We start from the raw sequence: 20,533 nt of genomic DNA, 5'->3' as shown, positions 1-20,533 counted from the left end.
TACCATTGCTGTAGTGTCCGTTCTATAGCGGTAGCCTCCTTGGTGAATTCGGCCACTGTCGTCGGTGGGTTCCTCACGAGTCCGGCAAACAGTTCCTCCTTCAGTCCGCGCGAAAGATAGCGTAACTTCTTTTCTTCGGTCATCTCAGGGTCTGCTCTGCGGAAAAGGCGGGTCATATCTTCTGCAAACATGGCAACGCTCTCGTTTGGTTTCTGAATACGGGATTCGAGTAGGCGCTGCGCGTTGTCTCTTCTGTCGCTGCTAGTGAATGTGTCTAGCAGCTGGGTGCGGAAGGCATCCCATGTGGTCAAACTTCTCTCCCGGTTCACAAACCACGTCTGCGCATTGCCTTGAAGTGCAAAATAGGCATTAGGCAGCTTTTGCTGGGAGGCTCAGTCATTATAACTGGCGACACGCTCAAATTGCTCCAGCCAATCTCGGGCATCTTCAAAAGCGTCACCATGGAAACTTTCTGGGATCTTAGGATTCTGTAGCGTCACCTGCATTGGAGTTCCAGTAGCCATGGCTGAAGTAGGTAGACGCGTCCCTGCAGGGTCCTGTAAAGGGTTGAACTCGGGCGTCAGGCCTAGCAGGTGGCAACTGTACCAGTGAACAGGAGTTTTGACGAACGCAGGTGATTCTGCATTCGATGTGTGGCTCTGCGAAGGGGTGCCGAGTATGAGGCAATCCTACCCAGCACCTCCACCAGTGTCACAGCCTAGTAGGAGACGGGAAAGCCAGTGTCGAGGACATGTAAAAGCACTTTATTAGTGCAGTCAACGCGACGTCGTTGTCGTCTCTGTTTTTCTACTCGCGCGCTACTTCAGCGTCGTTTTCATCGCCTGGCACATACCCGCGGCAACCACGGAGGATGTGGCAACATAAAGCTGTAATTCTGCCGATCCTAGACTATGCATGTGTAATTTCGGACCCTTTTACTAAAACTGGCACTAACGAGATAGAAATGGTGCAAAGAAAAGCAGCTCGTTTCATTTATAACAGCTTCGGACGCACTTCAGTGACAGAACTCTTAACAAAAGCAAAACTGCCATCATTAATGCAAAGAAACTGTGTATCACGACTAAAATTTGTTGAAATTCACTGAAATTCGTTTTTTCTGATTGACTCTAACGCCTTCAGTGTAAGAAAAATCCGTCAGTGACTGTACTTATTAGAATAAAAGCTCAAACTTAAGTATAATGAAATTAATATAATGAAGTGCCAATTTCACCAACATGGTTATATTGAGGTTTAACTGTATTTGCAATGTATTTATTAATGTGGGGACACAGAGCATTATAGTGTCCATATTGCGCCGCATGAAAATTGTGCACAAAACATGCGTTGCCCATGTTATTTCATTAGTACACTGTAGCGCCCACCGACGCTAAGGTTGGCACCTCGGCGCCGGCTGTGAAAGACAAGGAGAATAAAGATGGGTGGTGAGCGCTCGATGTGCAAGCACAGCATGCGCAGTTCTGTGCTAGAAGACTGCTACGGTGGTCCTCTTGTTCTGGTGCTTTGCTGCGACCCCTCGGTTCTAAACAACATAAACAATGCTTCAACTGCAGATACAGCGTGTATCTATCAAGCCAATTTGGGCCAAGTAACACCACGTCTCTAACCTTTCATGGGACCTAGGAATGCCAGAGAACGGGCTAGTTGGCATTCCACGATCAAACTTCTTAGTTCAGTAAGACTGGGGCAGATGAAAAACAACTGAGGCTGGATTTATGCTGTTTATACATAAAAGGGCGTGCACATATTAAGCTTCTTTAGAGGGCAAAAAACAAGTGATAATAGCAGCCTATAATGACGGGAGAAAATCCTACAATTCAAGTAATGGGCCTTGCTTGCTTGACAAGGCACACTCACACACAGACAGTCCCCCCTAGCCATTTCTGCAGTCTCCATTACTTCTTTCCTCCGCTGGTCAGCATTTGTGTACAGAACGGCACACATCGCTTTTTTGGGGCGAAAATTAAAACTTTACGGCAGAACGGTGCAATTGTCACGCCTTTAGCAGATGCCAACAAGTGACACGGTTTTAGAACTCACCATCATGAGAGCATGAAGCGAGCATCATAAGCAAGCTGCAATAATCATGCCTGCTCAAAATTGCCGATCATCTTGCTTGATTAATACACTGTGACTACACTGACAGCGGCCTCCTAAACGAAAGGGGGGGGGGGAATTATGTAGATACCACGCACTGTGGGAATCAACGTAAGCGAAGCTTTCTGTGCCGGTTGCTTTGACTGACGATAATTAGAGGTGATGTAGGTGGTGAAAGCTTAATTTGTTCAACGTTTAGTCTAACACGAGAGTGGCGAGTTGATGTTAAACCTTACCTTGCGAGCACCACTGCTGTTTGTCTACGTAATACACAGAATACACAGGGAGAGGAGTTTGCTTGAGACACTGTTGTACGCCATATTTCATAACCTCCAAGAGCGTTGAGCATTGTCATTGCCTCACATGTCACATCGCTTCGTGACAGAAATATTAACCTTGAATTGGATTATGGGGCTGTACGTGCCAAAACCACAATTGGATTATGAGGCGCCCCGTAGAGACGGACTCCAGATTAATTTTGACATCGTGATGTCCTTTAACTTGTCTCAAGATCTAAGTGCACATGTGCTTCCCATTTCGCCCCCGTCAAAATGTGGCTGCCATGGTCAGGTTCAAACCTGCGACCTCTCGCAATGCCATAGCCGCAAGGCTACTACGGCGGGCGCAGAAGTGTTGATTTGACGGTCGACCACTTCTGTAGTATCGCCTGGACCCTGCGGTACGTTTTAATGCAGCTCTGTTTCGGCACGCCCTGCATAATTTGTCCGCTTGACATATTTGCATGGTGTTCATTCTTAAGAAATAGCAGTATAACTTACTGTACCGTACCTTGAACTTAAGCGTATCCAGTTTCCCTGCAACCACTGTTTCCTTGCCTTCCCATGTTACCTCCCACTCCCATGTACGGGAACTGCCTCTTCTCTTCCTTCCTCTCTACAGTACTACGTACCTGCAACCACTCTGGACTGAAGCTCCAGAGGGCATTGTGCACATTCGAAGGAATGGAGTTCAAACGAGTTGCTTGCGTCGCCTTTCCTCTCCGACTCACTCCTGTCATGTATACACACGCTCTGAACCACCCCCAGACGCAGTGTGTGAGACAGCAGCAACCACAGCAGCAGCAGCAGTAGGAAAGTCGAAGGAAGAGGCAAAGAAAGCTTCGCTTCAAAAGAGACCAGCTCCCAGTTACTGTGTGAGGCCAAGTGGCCAGCCTGCACGCGAGCAGCAACAGCGGAAGGGGAGGAGGGGGGCAGAAAGCGGCTCAGCTTGCGACCTGTTGCCAGGTGAAAAGCGAGTGCATGCCATGCTGCTGACGCTGCCCAACTGCTTTTTCTCTGGTATTTTCGAAGACAAGATTTCGAGATTCCAGAGAACAGCAAAAGAGCTTTTTGAGATAAGGGATTAAATGCAATAAAGTGCGAATTGGGGCCGGCTGGTACATGTTACATAAAAACAAGCAGCGGCACAAGACACAGGACATAAAAAAAGGTGCAAAACAGGTGGGTTGACACCATGGCTGGCATAGAATTTCAATTTAACTGATATTACAAAATATCAGTTTGCATTAACCAGGGTTAACTGCATATGATACAACTTGCAGTTATGAATGAGAGGAAGAGGGGGTCAACCAAGGGGCACGATCTTTATTAATCATACTATAAGAAGCCAACAAACAAAGACGCCAAGGACTACATAGAAAAATTACTTGTACTTACTAATTGAATTAACGAAATGATAAATTAATGACAATGAAAGTGGATGAAAAAACAACTTGCGCAGGTGGGGAACAATCCCACGTCTTCGCAGTACGAGTGCGATGCTCTAACCAATTGAGCTACTGCGGCACTCTTTTCCCATCTACTTCTTAGGTATTCACGTTTTTACTACTAGAACTAACCATGGGAGTGTTAGCCAGCGCCACTACTCATGATGGTGAAAAGTCAGTGAATGAGGTTTGTCTGCTTTGTCAGGACAGGTCAGGTCAGTTTATTTCCTTAAAGGCCCCTTTACCAGGGGTGTTACGTAAGGGGTGAGGTACATCATACGACGACAACTCAATGTGGTGACAAATGGGACATTTGAAAAGTGGTAGATACTCTGTATAAACAAATACATACTCGCAACAAATTGTGAATTAGATGAAAAAAAAAATAAACAGTCATTATTTTGGCAGAAGAGAAGAGACAGTGGCCATGGACAATTCAATTTAACAACTAGTGGAACATTTGAAGAAAGGTAGATACATTGCATACTATTAAAAATGCACATTAGATGACGAATTTCTACAAGAAAGGGTAATTAATTTGGCTAAATTGAAGCAACATCAGCAATGAACACATGGTGATTATTTGTAGATACAACATGGTGGGAAAGGGCATTCCAATCAGTTGTTGTTGGAGAAAAAAATGAAGCAGAGAAGGTAGTTGGTCTGTGAGTGTGGTTTTAAAGCTTTGAGCTTATTATGAATGCGTTGTGATATTATTGTGGGTGGAATGATGTATGGCACACGATTCAGTGAACTGCAGAAAAATTCATGAAAAAGACCAATGCTGGCTATCTTACAGGGGTGTGAGAGTGACTGCAACTCAGATTTCTCTGTTAAGGATGATATGCTTACATCATATGAGTAGGATGAATGAATGTATCTTGCTCCATGATTTTGGAAGGACTCAAGTGCGTTAACAAGATATCTTTGATATGGGTTCCAGATTGATGACGCATATTCGACTTTAGGCCTGATAAGACGGGCAGCTGACTCGGCAACATGGAGGAAGAAATGGTAACATTGCAACAACTAACAACACAAAGTGTTCTGAAACAAAGTCTCTAGTGTAATGCCTTTCACAATATAGTGATGCCCTCACCTGGCTTGACAGGACAGCCGCAGTCCAAGCACAGAGGCACAGGCTCTGCAGCTATCTGCTCTGTAAAACATAAGCCACAACACTGAATCAGCGGAGTAACCTTGGTAATTATGGCTCAAAAGAAGTTCACGCAAAGTCAGAAAATGAGCTGTTTATTGACTGGGTCCCCATTTTATTTTCTTGAAGTTTCAAGGGAATGAGAGGTGTAAAAACGTGTATTCCTGACAGTGGTCTCTGCCAGCACACAAGACAATGAATATCGCATATTTTTTTAACATAATTCTGTTCTACTCGGACAGACATACAAATATCACCATATCATGCCCATTTTCACGGGTGACTACTCATTGTTTAGATGCAAAGGACATGCCCATGATTTTGACTTACTGAGTGAATATTTGATGGCAATTAATGTTTAGTGTATTGAATGGGACATGCAACTTAATCTCTAAAATTCAGTTTGTAATAGTACATCTGTACTGTAAAATAGGGAGCAGTGGGGCTGTGGCTAGGAGAGAGACAACGACGATGAGAAAGAACAACCTTGTTTCGGTGCTCGGTCGGCTACACTACCTCTCGCTGCTCCAACGTTCTAGTCGCGAATGTTTACTGCTCAAAGTGCTTCGCGACATTTGGTGGAAGGTGCTGGACTTATTGCAAACCTGGAACTCCGAAGCCGGACGATCCCTGTCACATCTCCCATGCCTGAGGAGACTAGTCCTCCCGCGCCACCCATGGCACCGCCTCCAGTCGTCTGTCCTGGTGCGCCACGCCAACGGGATCCTCCCATATTCAATGGCACTGACGATCATGACGTAGAGGACTGGCTGTCATCATACAACCGAGTGAGTGCCCACAACAAATGGTCTGAAGCTGACAAGCTTGGCTACGTACCATTCTACCTTTCCGGGGTCGCCCATCTTTGGTTCCGCAACCATGAGGCTGACCTTTCCACCTGGACAGCATTCCGAACGGCACTTCCAGAAGTATTCGGTCGCCCTGCTGTGCGCAAACTTCGGGCTGAACAACAGCTTCGCTGTCGTGCCCAACAAAAGGGCGAAACTTTTACAAGCTACATTGAAGATGTAGTTGACATCTGCCGGCGTATTGACCCAGATATGACCGAAGATGACAAGGTCAAGAACGTCTTGAAAGGCATAGAAGATGACACCTTCCAAATGCTCTTGGCAAGGAATCCTCAGACGGTCAACGACATCATAACGCTTTGCCAGAGCTATGAGGAGCTGCGCAAACAACGGCTTTCTACGCGCCAAGCGCTCGCTCCGGACATCGCGCTTTCAGCTCTGAGTGATGGTGTCACTTCTACTCCTTGCAGTTCAGAAATTTTCGACAGAATCAAGCAATTTGTACGAGAAGAAGTGGCGTGCCAACTCTCTCTTCTGCCAGTCGCTCCAGCCTCAGAGCCGCACTTGTCTCCAGATCTCCGTCACATGATACAAGAACAAGTCGCTAACGCAGTACCACTTGCTCATCAACCGCCTCCTACGCCTGGGCCACTTACGTACGCTGCCGTTGTCGCTAATCCAAGGCCTCCTTCTGCAGGCAATCAATCCAGACTTACCAGCGCCTTTCCCTCACCTCCGCAAGCAGCTGCAACATATTCTCCTGCCCCCACAAGCAGCTACTGGCCGCCACAGCAGCCCGTGCGCCCACCTCGCCAATATTTCCAACAGTCTCCGCCCGCTGTTCTCAATCCATGGCGCACCCATGACAATCGGCCTATCTGTTATTCGTGCAGCCTACCTGGGCATGTAGCACGGCTTTGCCGCCAGTGTGGATGGTATCCTTCGGATTCTCCGAGGGCACAAAGTAACGGTTTCGACTCTCCGTCCCGTTCTGCTACTGCCGCTCAGCCCTTCGAAGCCTCGTCTCCTCTTTCCCGACCCTTCAATACCCGTCGGTCTCCGTCTCCCCATCGGCGTTCTCTGTCACCGCTTATCCGTCGTCCTGAAGCTATCCGAGAGGGAAACTAAGGACCGCAGTTCCGGAGGCAAGAACTGCGATCTCAGCGAACTCCTCAAGACCTCATTTATTTCCTGCGAACGTCCTTGAAGTTTATGCAGAAGACATTGCCGTTCATGCGCTTGTAGACATGGGAGCAGCAATATCAGTGATTTCTGACCAGCTTCGTTTTACCCTTAGAAAAGTCGCGACGACTTATTCAGCCATTTCATTATGTACAGCAAGCGCTGCGCCGATAGAACCCTTAGGGAAGTGTACCATGCGTGTTGTTATAAGCAGCGCTTTATACCACATTGAGTTCATTGTTCTGCCTCGCTGCTCCCATGCCATGATTTTAGGATGGGACTTTCTGTCCTCTCATCATGCCGTTATAGATTGTGCCCGTGCTGAACTCGCGCTGTCGCCATTCGGCACCAACGTTTTTGAAGATACTGATGACACTTCCGGTCGTGTGTTCGTCACCGCCGACACCCAGATTTCTCCATACTCTGCCGCACTTGTAGCGGTTTCCTGCGTTGGGTTTTCCGACTCTACAGTTCTTTTCACGCCGTCTAAGCTTGTTGCTCGCCGCCATTCCTTTCTTGCTTCCTTTTGCCCTTCTTGCCATTCGACAAAATTTGAGCGCACTTTACGTATCGAACCTGTTTCCTTGCCCTGCTAGGCTGCTCCACAATGAGTGTCTTGGTTATGCCGACGAAATCGAACCAAGCTTCCTTGCCTGACGACCCGGCTTCTCCTCCGGTTGACACTCTGGCCCTTCAAGTTTCTCCTCCCACGCCGCCGTGTGACCCAACATTTTACCAGGGTATTGATCCCAACCTCACTCCAGCGCAGCACGCCCAGACCGCTTTCGCACGTCATTCGACCTACAACAATCTCGCTTAGGCCGTACTTCCACTGTTGTCCATCACATCGACACCGGCAACCATGCGCCCTTACGCCACAGGCCGTATCGTGTATCCGCCACGGAGCGTAGCGTGATCGCTGAGCAAGTTGCAGACATGCTCCAACGCGGTGTCATACAACCTTCGCACAGTCCCTGGGCTTCTCCTGTAGTGCTGGTAAAAAAGAAAGATGGCACAATTCGCTTTTGCGTAGACTACCGGCGACTTAAGATCACACGCAAGGACGTTTATCCGCTACCCCGTATTGACGACGCGGTGCTCGTCGGCTACTGCCTCCAAGGCGCTGAATTCTACTCATCCTTAGACTTACGATCCGGGTACTGGCAAGTGCCAGTGGCTGAGTCAGACCGTCCGAAAACGGCCTTCATCACACCTGACGGTTTATTTGAATTCACCGTGATGCCATTTGGTCTGTGTAATGCGCCTGCCACATTTGAAAGAATGATGGACAACATCTTGCGCGGCCTCAAATGGCAGATATGCCTGTGTTATCTGGACATCGTTATCTTTTCACCGGACTTTCCTTCCCACTTACTTCGACTTGAACGCGTCCTAAAGTGCATCAGCGATGCTGGCCTCCAGCTTAACTTAAGAAGTGTCACTTCGCTGCCTGGCAGCTGGTCATACTCGGCCACGTCATGTCGAAAGAAGGTGTACTCCCTGATCCGGCGAAACTACAAGCTGTTGCCCAGTTTCCCCGACCAACGACTTTGAAAGAACTATGCAGCTTCATTGGATTACTGTCATACTTTCGCCGTTTCATCCGCAATTTTGCCACTATAATAGCACCTTTAACGCAGCTTCTTCATGGTGGCCAGAACCTTTCAACCTGGTCACCGGATTGCGATGCCGCCTTCACAAAGCTGCGTCGTCTCTTGACGTCACCACCAATCCTGCGCCATTTTGACCCAAGTGCTCCAACTGAAATACACACGGATGCCAGTGGCGTTGGCCTTGGGGCCGTTCTCGCTCAGAGAAAGGCTGGCTTCGATGAGTACGTCATTACCTTCGCCAGTCGTGCACTCACTAAACCTGAATTGAACTATGCTGTCACAGAAAAGGAATGCCTGGCTATAATTTGCGGCATAACCAAATTCCGTCCGTATCTTTATGGCCGCCCGTTTGACGTCATAACTGATCACCATTCGCTGTGCTGGCTGTCGTCCTTAAAAGGACCGTCCGGTCATCTTGCTCGATGGGCCCTTCGACTGCAGGAGTACGACATTCGCGTGCTGTATCGTTCTGGCCGAAAACATTCGGATGCAGATGCCTTGTCTCGTTCGCCACTAACAGACGAGGCTAGCTTCCCGAAGGCCTCATTGTCCGAGTCTTCCCTTGCTGCCACGGACATTCTTCTGGAGCAGAAGAAAGACCCATGGATTGTGTCCATGCTGCGTTTTTTGTCCAGCGTATCGACACCCACTACCAATCGTGCATTACGTCGCCAAGCACATCACTTCTCCATTCGCGACAGGCTCTTGTACCGTCGCAACTACCTCCCGGACGGCCGCAAATGGTTGCTTGTCATCCCGCGACACCTGCGTTCGGATATTTGCGCAGCGTTCCACAACGATCCCCAGTGCGCGCATGCAGGGGTACTGAAGACATACGCGCGTCTACGCCTTCGTTACTACTGGCGGGGGATGTATCGATTCATCCATCATTATGTCCGCTCCTGTCTGGTTTGCCAACGCCGTAAAGATCCCCCTCGTCGTTCAACCGCCCCATTGCAGCCTTTGCCTTGCCCAGCACATGCTTTTGATCGAGTAGGCATCGACATTTATGGACCTCTGCCAACCACATCAGATGGCAATCGCTGGGTAATCGTGGCCGTCGACCATCTTACGCGCTATGCGGAAGCTTGCCCTTTGTCCAGCGCTTCTGCACATGACGTCGCCTGGTTTCTCCTGCGCCACATCATCCTTCGCCACGGAGCTCCCAGGGAATTACTCAGTGACAGAAGCCGCGCCTTCCTCTCCGATGTCATCGAGGCTCTCCTCAAAGAATGCCGCATCATTCATCGCGCCACTACTGCGTATCATCCGCAGACTAATGGCATGACCGAGCGCTTTAATCGCACTCTTGGTGACATGCTGGCCATGTACGTTGCATCTGACCAAACCAAATGGGACCATGTTCTACCTTTTCTGACCTACGCTTACAACACCGCCACGCAGACTACCACGGGATTTTCGCCCTTCTTTCTCCTGTACGGACGCGAACCTTTTTCCACAATGGATACTATCCTTCCGTACCGCCCTGACTCCACGGAAACAACTACCCTATCCGAAGCTGCTGCACACGCAGAAGAGTGTCGCAAGCTTTCCCGTATATTTACGTCAGAAGACCAGCAACGCCAGAAGCACCATCGAGAAAGTTGCAATGCTCCTGTATCCTATGCTCCTGGCTCGCTAGTGTGGCTTTGGGTTCCAGCCTCTACCACTGGACTGTCACCGAAACTCGCGTCGAAGTACCAAGGCCCATACCGCGTGATCAACCAAACGTCTCCAGTCAACTATATTGTGGAACCCCTCGAGCTACCTTTGGATCATCGCCGTCGTGGACGCGAAATTGTGCATGCCCAGCGTCTCAAGCCCTACTATGATCCGCCTGTGCTGTCCTACCCGTAGGTCGCCGGGACGGCTTCCTTTTCCGCGGGGGAGATAACTGTACTGTAAAATAGGGAGCAGTGGGGCTGTGGCTAGGAGAGAGACAACGATGACGAGAAAGAACAACCTTGTTTCGGTGATCGGTCGGCTACACTGCCTCTCGCTGCTCCAACGATCTAGTCGAAATGCTTACTGCTCAAAGTGCTTCGCGACACATCAAATAAAACATTACTTACCTCTTGTGCTATTCGCAATGACATAATCAAACAATTAACATAAAGGAAATACTATTTCCTTTATGTTTAGTGTATTGAATGGGACATGCAAATTAATCTCTAAAATTCAGTTTGTAATATTACATAAATAAAACATTACTTACCTCTAGTGCTATTCGCAATGGCATAATCAAACGATTAACATAAAGGAAATACTATTTTGAAGTAACAATTGTTTGTCTTGTGTTTCTGGCACTCTTGCATAGAAAACACCGAGTTAACCAAACAGGTTTAATGACTGAATGAGATACATGATGAATATCTAGCTTCATGCTGCTACATTTTTCCCATGCTAGCCGCAAAAGGAGAAGGTTTGGTGAGTAAAACGTAGTGCCAAGGTGTGGTGGCGCCATCTGGATGTAGATCATGGCATCATTGTCCTGTGATTTAAATTTAGTGTTATCAACCACAAATTCACCGAGTCTCTTAATTGAAATCGCTGGCATCAACATAATCTTTGCGAGACTGGCAACCCGCCTTGGGTGCATAGGAGTTGATATCAGGTCCATCTGCTGCTGCGATCTGTGTGCTCCCCCGCGAGAGAGCACCCGTGCAGGCTGCTCTGTGCACTCGTTGGACTCGGGTCTGCACTTGGGATGACTGGCGGGTGCACACCATCATAATGAAGGCATGGTTGTGGCATATCCCAGATGTGAATCTGTTGCACCTAAAAACAATGTCACCTGTTTGCACATTGCATGATCTAAAACCGCACTGTTCCAATACAGCACCTTCTGACCATGTTCCACATAAGTAATTAATACTGAGACACTTTGATCTTTCTACAATGAATTCAGATCCTTTGCATGTCTGTCATGGTGAATCTTTATGGAGCATTTGCTGAGGTTCGAAAGGGGCTTTGCATTTACGGCCTTCAGTTCCAGCAGTGCAGCTGTCGTGTCAAGTTTTTCTGCCCCTTAGGTGTTGCGCTGGACTGGCATTGATATGTAGCAGGGGTGATTGAGAAATTCAGTTTCTACACCACCTCTCCTTGGCCTTTTTGACAAGCGATTTGACTGTCTTCACCACCGATTCAGCCAAACTATTGGATCTGTTGTAACCTGGATTTGAGGTCAAATGTCACAAGTTCCATTCTGTAGCAAAATTATTGAAGGCGCCACAGGAAAATCGGGGCCGTTGTCCATGACAAGAACTGCTGGTACGCCGCGCCTTGCAATATGTACTTCATGCTTGCAAATGACACAGCCAGGTGTCAGGGAGTTCAGCTGATCAACCTCCCAGAAATTGCTATAGTAGTCCATAGCCACTAAAAGGTTTTTTGCCTTTAGCTCTAGTATGTCACACCCCAGCCGTTCCCAGAGGAAATTTGGTCATGGATGATGCTTCTGTGTCGCTTGATGCTGTGCCGGTGCATGCTTTTGACACACTTCCCATGATTTGACATGATCTTTGATCTTAGTATTAATGCCAGGCCGGTAGAGTAAAAGCTCGTTAATTCGAATTCCGCGGGGATGCTATGAAAATTCGAATTATACAAAATTCGAACTAATGAAAGTCAGAGAAAAAAATCGCTCGGTTAAGGCACGCCTATAGTAGTCTGACGTGGCGTGAGCATGCGCGCACACGCTACGTCACGTTGGCGTGAACAACGTCTATACTTCGAAGCTCTGGCGCAGCCAACGTAACCGGACGCGGCCAGCGCGGTCCGACGCGCCCGACATCGAGATGGCTCTTGCTCCATCCACACGTTCGTCGCGCTGATTGGGGCGGAGAAAAAAAGAAAAAGTCTCCGTCTCGCGCGAAAGGCGAAGCATCGATTGCGATAGAAAATTAGTAGATAGCTATACGAAGTAAGGATAATAGTTTTATCGGCCGTATAAACTTATAAGCATTCGCTCACTAACTAAATTAACAAGCACTGTGTCACGCGCACATGTGAGCATGAATGCATCTTGCTCGATGGCCGCGGAAACTCGTTGAAAAATGCTGGAGTGAGGGCACGCAGCAGTAGCAGCGAGCGAATTGACGTTCGCACAGCTCTCGCTTTAACGTGAACGAAACGTAGAAAGCACATCGCATATGAAGCTACCGGCAATACGCACACTCTGCAAACATCGCAGATCACTTTGAAGACGAGGCCCACGTGGGCGTGCACTTTGGCCACGTCGCAGATCGCTTTCAAGATGCGGCGGCCGCATGGCCGCACCGTAAGCAGCAGCCGCCGAAGATCGCGGACCCTCCCTCGCCTCACCTTCCTGCCTCGCGCACGCGAGATTGAGCCGTGTTCGCCAGCTCACCCTCGCACGCTCGTACACAAAGAACATGGCGCGCGGCGAGGGTGTTATCGTCCTTGCCGCTGATCGAAAAAGCAAAGCTGCGCGACCCACGCGGCGACGCCAGCGTGCTCCCGCACACTAGCACTCTCCCCATCCACGATGATGCGGAGTTCGAATTATCGGTGGTGGTGCGGATTTCAGTGTGCTTAGCGGGATGTGTTACATATTGCTTTCAATACATTGTGGGACGGACCGCGGCAACTAATTCGAATTATCCGAAATTTCGAATTAACCAGTAGTGAATTAACGAGCTTTTACTGTATATGCAATCTCACGCACGTCATAGTGTACTCTCAGTGACCGCATATGTAGAATGTAGCTTCTCCTTCATGTCAGCTTGGAGTGCTTTGGGGATCGCTAGAGGTTGGCCTTTGTATATGAGATCATTGTGTATCCTAAGTACATCCGTAAATGGGAAGTATGCTTTGACTTCTGTAAGAAGTTGATGTTTCGACTGTGGCCATCCTGACAAAACAATGGTCTTTAGTTTCTGTAGGGAGTCATCCATCATTGTTGCAACACATATCTTTTCCATTGTTTCCTTGAGCATCGATGAGCACTGTACTAAATTTGTCTTCAGTTACCTCTTTGCATTGCTCGCTTGGTGGAAATGCTTGAGACATGGTATCGGCCAGCAGAAGTTCTTTAACTGGTTGGCATTGGATGTCGATGCTGTAACACTGCATTTGCAAGATCATCTGTTGCAAATTTTTTTACACTTGATCCAACTGCATCTTTATAATAGTTTGAAGTTGTAACAAGCATGTGACGCCCTTCGGGCATAATCTTTGTTGGCCCGCAAGGCTCATTGGCCTGCCAGGCTCAGTAGGCAACATTGGTCACTGCACCCCATAAACACCGACGAGCACAGCTGCTCGGCGGTCAGTCAGCGTTCATCACCACCACGCTGCAGAGCATCTGTCTAATGGAGAGTGCCTCAAGCCCTCCCTCGTTCACAAACCCGGGCAGATTGTGACACTGGCGACGAGTACCCACGGATCGTCCCACACCGCCTCGAGTGGCAAAACACCGCCCCCCGTTGCTGCCGCCATGCCGCTGTACGGAAGGCTCGAGCCGTACGAGAGAGATGGGTCCACCTAGCCAATTTACGAGGAACAAGTCCACGTGCTCTTCCAGGCAAACGACACACCCGAGGCATAACAGCAGGACATTTTCCTGGCCAGCTGCGGGACCCGCGTCTTCAGTCTCCTGCTCGAACTTCTCCAGCCAACCACGCTGCATGTTAAGATGCTGGGTGAGCTGCTCGGCATACTAAGCTCGCATTTCAACCCTGCACCATCCACACTAATGGAGCGTTTCCGCTTCAACAACTGGAGTCGCCGGGAAGGAGAGACCCTCGGGCAGTTCGTTGCTGCACTACGAGGGTTAGAGAGTGCCTGCTTTTTCGGGGACCAGCTGGACTCGCTGCTCCGGGACCATTTCGTCTGTGGCATCAACAACCCCGCCATGCAGACGGGACTCCTGGAGCTTTCCGAACCCTCGCTGGACGACGCCGTGAAGGCAGCGCTGGCAATGGAAGCTGCTGCCAAGGATGCCGGCGAGAATGCCCATGCAACTGGCTCACCGTTGGCGAAAGCAGAGGTCAACAAGTTGGTGACAAAGGGCAGTACCTGCGGTAGCTGTGGTGGTGCCCATTCCTCCTCACAGTGCCAGTTCTCTCAAGCACAATGCTTCACGTGCGGGAAAACTGGGCACCTGGCACATGTATGCCGAAGGGCGGGGATGAACAGCAAACAGCAGCAGCAGCCTGGTTCAAGCCCAGATACCACACAAGCCTGCGGCCAGGGTAGCCATCACAAGGGTACGCGGCGGGGGTGTGCGACAGCAGGCTCAAGTTCTTCCGTGGCCAGGCTTCATGTCGTGGCCGTGGACCTGCCGATTTTCGACATGTGGCACACAGGCCTTGTACTGTCGTCTGTGCCGCCGTACATGCTGACCGTCGAGATCTGTGTGCACCCCATTTCCATGGAGCTGGACAAAGGGGCCAGCGTGTCAGTAATGGCGAGGAAACTCTTCAAGCGTACTTTCCCCAGCATGCCCGTCGAGGCTTCGGGCATGATGCTGCACAGCTACCCTGGGCATCTCTCTCAGGTCAAGGGTAAGGCACAGGTCAGCATTCGCTTTGGCGACACGGAGGCATCCCTTCCCCTTTACCTAACCAAGGGGTCATTGCCGATGCTGCTGGGCCAAAACTGGATTGATGCACTGGGCGTTCATCTGCCAGAGTACCAAGAAGCCAGCCCGCATGTGGTGAAAGACGTCCCCAGCCTCCTAACCGAGTTAAGGGTTAGGAGGCTGCAACGGTTACAGCGAGAGGGCATCCTGGTGCCGGTCGAGATGTCTGAATCGGCCGCTCCCATCGTACCAGCCCTCAAGCGACACGGCAGTGTCAGGATCTGTGGGGATTTCAAGGTTACCATCAACCCTGCCGCTACCGTCGAGAAGTACCCGCTGCCCCGGATAGAAGATCTCTGGTCAGCATTGTCCAGTGGACAGAAGTTCACCAAGCTTGACCTCAGAGATGCTCTCCAGCAGCTGGTGCTCCAGGATGCCTCCCAAAGGTATGTCCCAATATCGACAACTTTGGGGCTCTTCCAGTACACGCGCTTACCATTTGGTATGGCCTCAGCCCCAGCCATATTTAAAAGGGAGATGGACAACCTCGTCAAGGGCATGAGGCATGTGGCGGTGTACTGTATTTGGATGACATCCTGGTTACTGGAAGCGACGACAGGCACCACCTGCAGAACCTGCACAATGTCCTGGCACGACTGCAGGACGCCGGCCTCAAGCTCAAGCTGGATCAGTGCATTTTACAGGCTCCCAGTGTTGAGTACTTGGGACATGTAATTTCCCAGGCTGGCCTAGCCCCGGCTAAAGGCGCCTAAGCCCCAAAACAAGGAGCTTCAGAGCTACCTTGTCCTCATGAACTTCTACAGGAGTTTCCTGCCGAACTTGTCGGAGCATCTACAGCCTTCTGCTTCTGCTTCGAGATGGTCAACAACGGGTCTGGAAGAAGGAGCAGGACTGGGCCTTCCAGTGCAGCAAGGAGCTAATCACCAAGGCTCCAGTGTTAGTACACTTCGATCCTGCCAAGTCTGTCGTCCTGACCGTAGATGCGTCGTTGTACGGCGTAGGAGCCGTCCTGGCACACCGGGACAAGGATGGACAGAAACACCTTGTGTCATTTGCTTCTCGTCGGCTTCATGTTGCAGAGCAACGCTGCAGCCAGCTGAACAAAGAAGGCCTGGCCCTCATTTTCAGTGTCGAACGCTTCCACCAGTATCTGTGGGGCCAGAAGATCGAGGTAGTCATGGACCACAAGCCGCTGTTGGGGCTGCTGGGGCCTGACAAGCCAGTTCCCGTGCAGGCATCACCTCGAGTGGTTCACTGGGCCTTCAGGCTGGCAGCTTACAGTTACCAGCTGGTTTACCGTCCGGGAAAGGACCTGGGACCTGCTAATGCCCTGGGCCGCCTGCCCCTGCCTGAAGTGCCTGATGCCGTTCAAGAACCTGCTGAGTGTTCATTCTGGAGCACGCATACCTGGAGGTACCCTCCAGATCTGCGGTACCGCAGGCGACCAGCCGGGACCCAGTCCTATCTCAAGTGGCCAAGACGGTGTCCCATGGGGAGGAATTGGTTTAACAGGCCTATAGTCACAAGGCCGCTGAGCTGAGCTTGCAGCAGGGCTGCCTACTGTTGTGGGGGTCCAGGGTGGTGATCCCACAATGTCTCCGGTCCAGGGTCTTGCGGTTGCTGCACACAGGTCATCCTGGCGTGGAAAAGACCAAGATGGTGACCTTGTCCCACGTTTGGTGGCCTGGCCTGGACCAGGACATCACTCACATGGTGCAGAGCTGCCAAATCTGCCAGGAGCATCAGCGGGCCTCATGTCACGTGGAAATCACCCCCTGGCCATTCCCACAGAGACCCTGGTCCCTGGTACGCATGTGGATTTTTGGGGGCCCTTCAAGGGCCATCACTTCCTGGCGGTGGTGGACGTCTTTTCGAAGTGGGTGGAGGTTCTACCTGTCACCACTTCATCAGCAGGCACGATCATTGCAACGCTACAACAGGTCTTTGCTGCCCAGGGGTTGCCAGACGTCATCGTATCCGGCAATGGTCCTGCTTTCACAGCCCAGAGTACCTGGCCTGGCTGACAAAGAACAGATTTCACCAGATGATAGTTCCGCCGTACCACCCTGCTTCAAACGGTGCAGCCGAGCGGGTAGTGCAAACCATCAAGGACAACGTCAATGAGAGCCAAGACTGGGGGTTTCCGGATGCAGATTGCCCAGATACTGTTTCAGTACCGGACCACACCCCACGATGTCACTGGCCGTGCCCCCTGTGAGCTCCTGCTGGGTCAGATGGTCAAGACACTCTTGCATCCGGACCTCCAATCCAGTGCTCCTGAAGCAGCTGAAGCAGAAGCTGGCTACTGACAGAGGGTGCCGTCCCAGGCCTTTGCCAGGGTCAGGAGCTCCAGTTTTCACCAGGAACTTCTATCCGGGCCCACCCTGGTCTGCCAGGCAGGTGGTGTCTCCTGCCAGCGCCTCATCGCTGCTCATCCACATGCCAGATGGGGCCATGTGGCACAGACACACCGACCATGTTAGGCCTCGCCTCGGGAACTGGCCAGCACCCTCGACTGGCACTCAGAGTTCCAGCTCACAGGAGGACTAGCAGCAACACCAGTCGCTTCCAGCAGAGCACCACCCACCTCAGAGGCGGCAAGCATTGCCAGTGGTGCAGCGCCCTTTGGGCCAGTGTCGAGCCCGACACCACTCATGAGGCCGACCACTACGGACTCTCCGAATGGAGCAAGGCTGGCTCAGGCAGGACCCGGCGTTGCCACACTCGGCCCGTGAACGTTGGTGCCCAGACAGAGTACTCAATGGCGGAGGCCACCAGAACGTTACTCGCCTGTGTAGTAGGCACCGTCGACCCAGCTAGGACTGAGGCAGAGCCTCGTACTTTGAACTTGGACGTTTTTTGTTGTTGACAAACAAACTGGGGGTAAGGGGGTGTAACAAGCATGTGACGCCCCCTCGGGCATAATCTTAGTTGGCCTGCCAGGCTCCGTGGCCTGCCAGGCTCGGTAGGCAACATTGGTCACCGCACCCAATAAACATCGACGAGCACAGGCAGGGTGGCTAGAAGGGGAGGTGTGAATACCGGCGGCGCTTTCCTTCGGGCGCGCGTGACCCCCTTGCGCACCGATGCCACCAGGTGGAACGTGGCGCTGCTGCTCGCGGCATGGTATTACGGCATGGTACTCCCGCGCTGGACTGCGCCCTCCGCTGTCAGTTGGTCTCGTCGCCTGTTTTGGAGTGTTCCTCCCGACATTCCGTCATTCGAGGGCGAGATGCTGTGGACCACCAAAGTTATGTTGAGCACCGCAGCGACGCACGGCTAGTTTATTACATTGCAGGTTATGTGGCGAGAAGGCGTGTTTTGCCCACACATCAATTGTGAAGACTACGAAGCACCATAAAGGCAATATCCCCAGAGAGCTTCCACCAGAGGCATCCAAAGAGTGGGACCTTGAGGGCCTTTTATATCCCTCAGAATCGTTCTATAAGCTGGACAATGCCCTTGAAAACAAACTCACTCGTTTATTCAGTGTAACACTCGCCATGGTTGCTCAGTGGCTATGGTGTTGGGCTGCTGAGCACGAGGTCGTGGGATATTGAATCCCGGCCACGGCGGCCGCATTTCGATGGGGGCGAAATGTGAAAACACCTGTGTACTTATATCTAGGTGCACGTTAAAGAACCTCAGGTGGTCAAAATTTCCGGAGCCCTCCACTACGGCGTGCCTCATAATCAGAAAGTGGTTTTGGCATGTAGAACCCCATAATTTTTAATTCAGTGTAACACACTAGCATGCCAAAGCTGTGGCCGAGATTTTGCAGTCAATTGGTTAAATGTCAAAGATTGGTTGCCTAGACCATTCTGCTACCCTGACAGCCTCAGTTATACGTTTTTACTGCCTCACAAGGATTCACTTTTTGCTTAATAGTTTCAATCAGCCGAGCAGTGAGAAGAAGCGGAAAACACTGAAACCTTGTGTGTTGTAAATATTTTTGCTCACTTGTAAATAAACGATTTTATGACCAGATCTGTTGCTTCACTGTCTGCACTCATAGTAAATTCCTTATATGAGCGTCAAAATGACATGCTACAGGTCTGCAAGCGCAGACAAAGAGTGGTTTGTAAATACGTCCAGACTTTATCAGGTAATGTCTGCAGTTTACAGGTCTTACGGCACGCATAGGGTGATTGAATGCTGATCTCGAGGACGGCGGTCGCATTTTCAGGGAGGCGATATGCAAGGCGCCGGTGTGCCGTATGATGTCAGTGCGCGTTAAAGAACCCGAAGTGGTCGAAATTATTTCGAAGCCCCCACTAGCTCCTAACACCCAAAGCCAGCTCACGAAATGCGCACAGACAAAACGCGTTTGAATCTCGATACAGTGCGAACTGGGCCCGTAAAATCTCACAGGAGTAATGATTTGGGCTGACATAACATTGTTTTCATGATAAAGATTCATTCTTTGATGCTCGCAGAAAGCGCGGGATACCCGAAACGGGCTCATTTTCACTTCGGTGGTAGAGATGCAGCCGACGCGAGGCTGGCGAAGCACTCATTTCGGCTGCATGCTTACCCCGCCTTGGTCAACAGCGCCACCCTGCGGCATCGGTGCGTGGTGGGGTCACGTTTGCGCCGCCGGTATTCACACCTCCCCTTCTAGCCACCCTAGCACAGCTGCTCGGCGGTCGGTCATCGTTCATCACCACCACGCTGCGGAGCGTCTGTCTAACGGAGGGTGCCTCAAGCCCTCCCTCGTTCATGAACCCGGGCAAATCGTGAGAGAAGTGGCTTGAGGTCAGTCACTACAGCAGTATGTCCACCATGCACAAGAAAAAGACAATAGCAAGCATCTCCTTATCTGCACGTATCATACTTCAGTAGGTGTAAGTGCTATGCTTGTGAATGTTACTGGTTGATCATCTTAAAGAACAGCAGCACCAAGGCTACGTTCACTGGCGTCGCACTGAAAAAAAATGGTTTCTGTGGATCATATTACGCCAGCACTGGTGCTTTGGCAACAAGGTTCTTTGCTTCTTGAAATGCCTTGGCATGCTCATCTCTCCAGTGCCATGCTTCACCTTCCACCGTTAGTGTCCTAAGTGGCTCTGGCACATCTGTGATTCTTCATTGGAAATGTGCAAGATAGTTGACCATACCCCAAAAGCACTGAATGCTGTAGACGTGAATGGGCGGTGGCATTCCTCGTATGCCTTGACATTTACAGGGCCGATGCATAGTCCATTGCAGTGGGTTAACAAGTGCCCAAGGAATGTCATGGTTGTACAGTAAAGTCAGTTTTGTCTCTGTTCAAATGTACACAAATTTTTTTACACCTGTAGAGCAAGTTGCCGAACTTCTGGTTATGGCTGCACCATGCTTCAGTTTCAGTTTCTCCAACTCCAAAAA

General features: G+C 50.5%; 1 protein-coding gene across 2 annotated transcripts in view; it reads right to left on the bottom strand.

Moving 5' to 3' along the window:
* Sirt2 (Sirtuin 2) overlaps nt 1–20,533 on the bottom strand; it is a 299,336-nt gene that overhangs the window by 148,591 nt on the left and 130,212 nt on the right. For both annotated transcript variants that reach the window (XM_055073194.2, XM_055073193.2), the window contains one exon: nt 4,941–5,000. In XM_055073194.2, the coding sequence (XP_054929169.1) occupies nt 4,941–5,000 (60 nt within the window). The remainder of the gene's footprint in view (nt 1–4,940; nt 5,001–20,533) is intronic.

The sequence above is a fragment of the Dermacentor andersoni genome, chromosome 7 (genome assembly GCF_023375885.2).
Source record: "Dermacentor andersoni chromosome 7, qqDerAnde1_hic_scaffold, whole genome shotgun sequence".
NCBI lineage: Eukaryota > Metazoa > Arthropoda > Arachnida > Ixodida > Ixodidae > Dermacentor > Dermacentor andersoni.
This window is presented reverse-complemented; position numbering and strand designations above follow the sequence as displayed.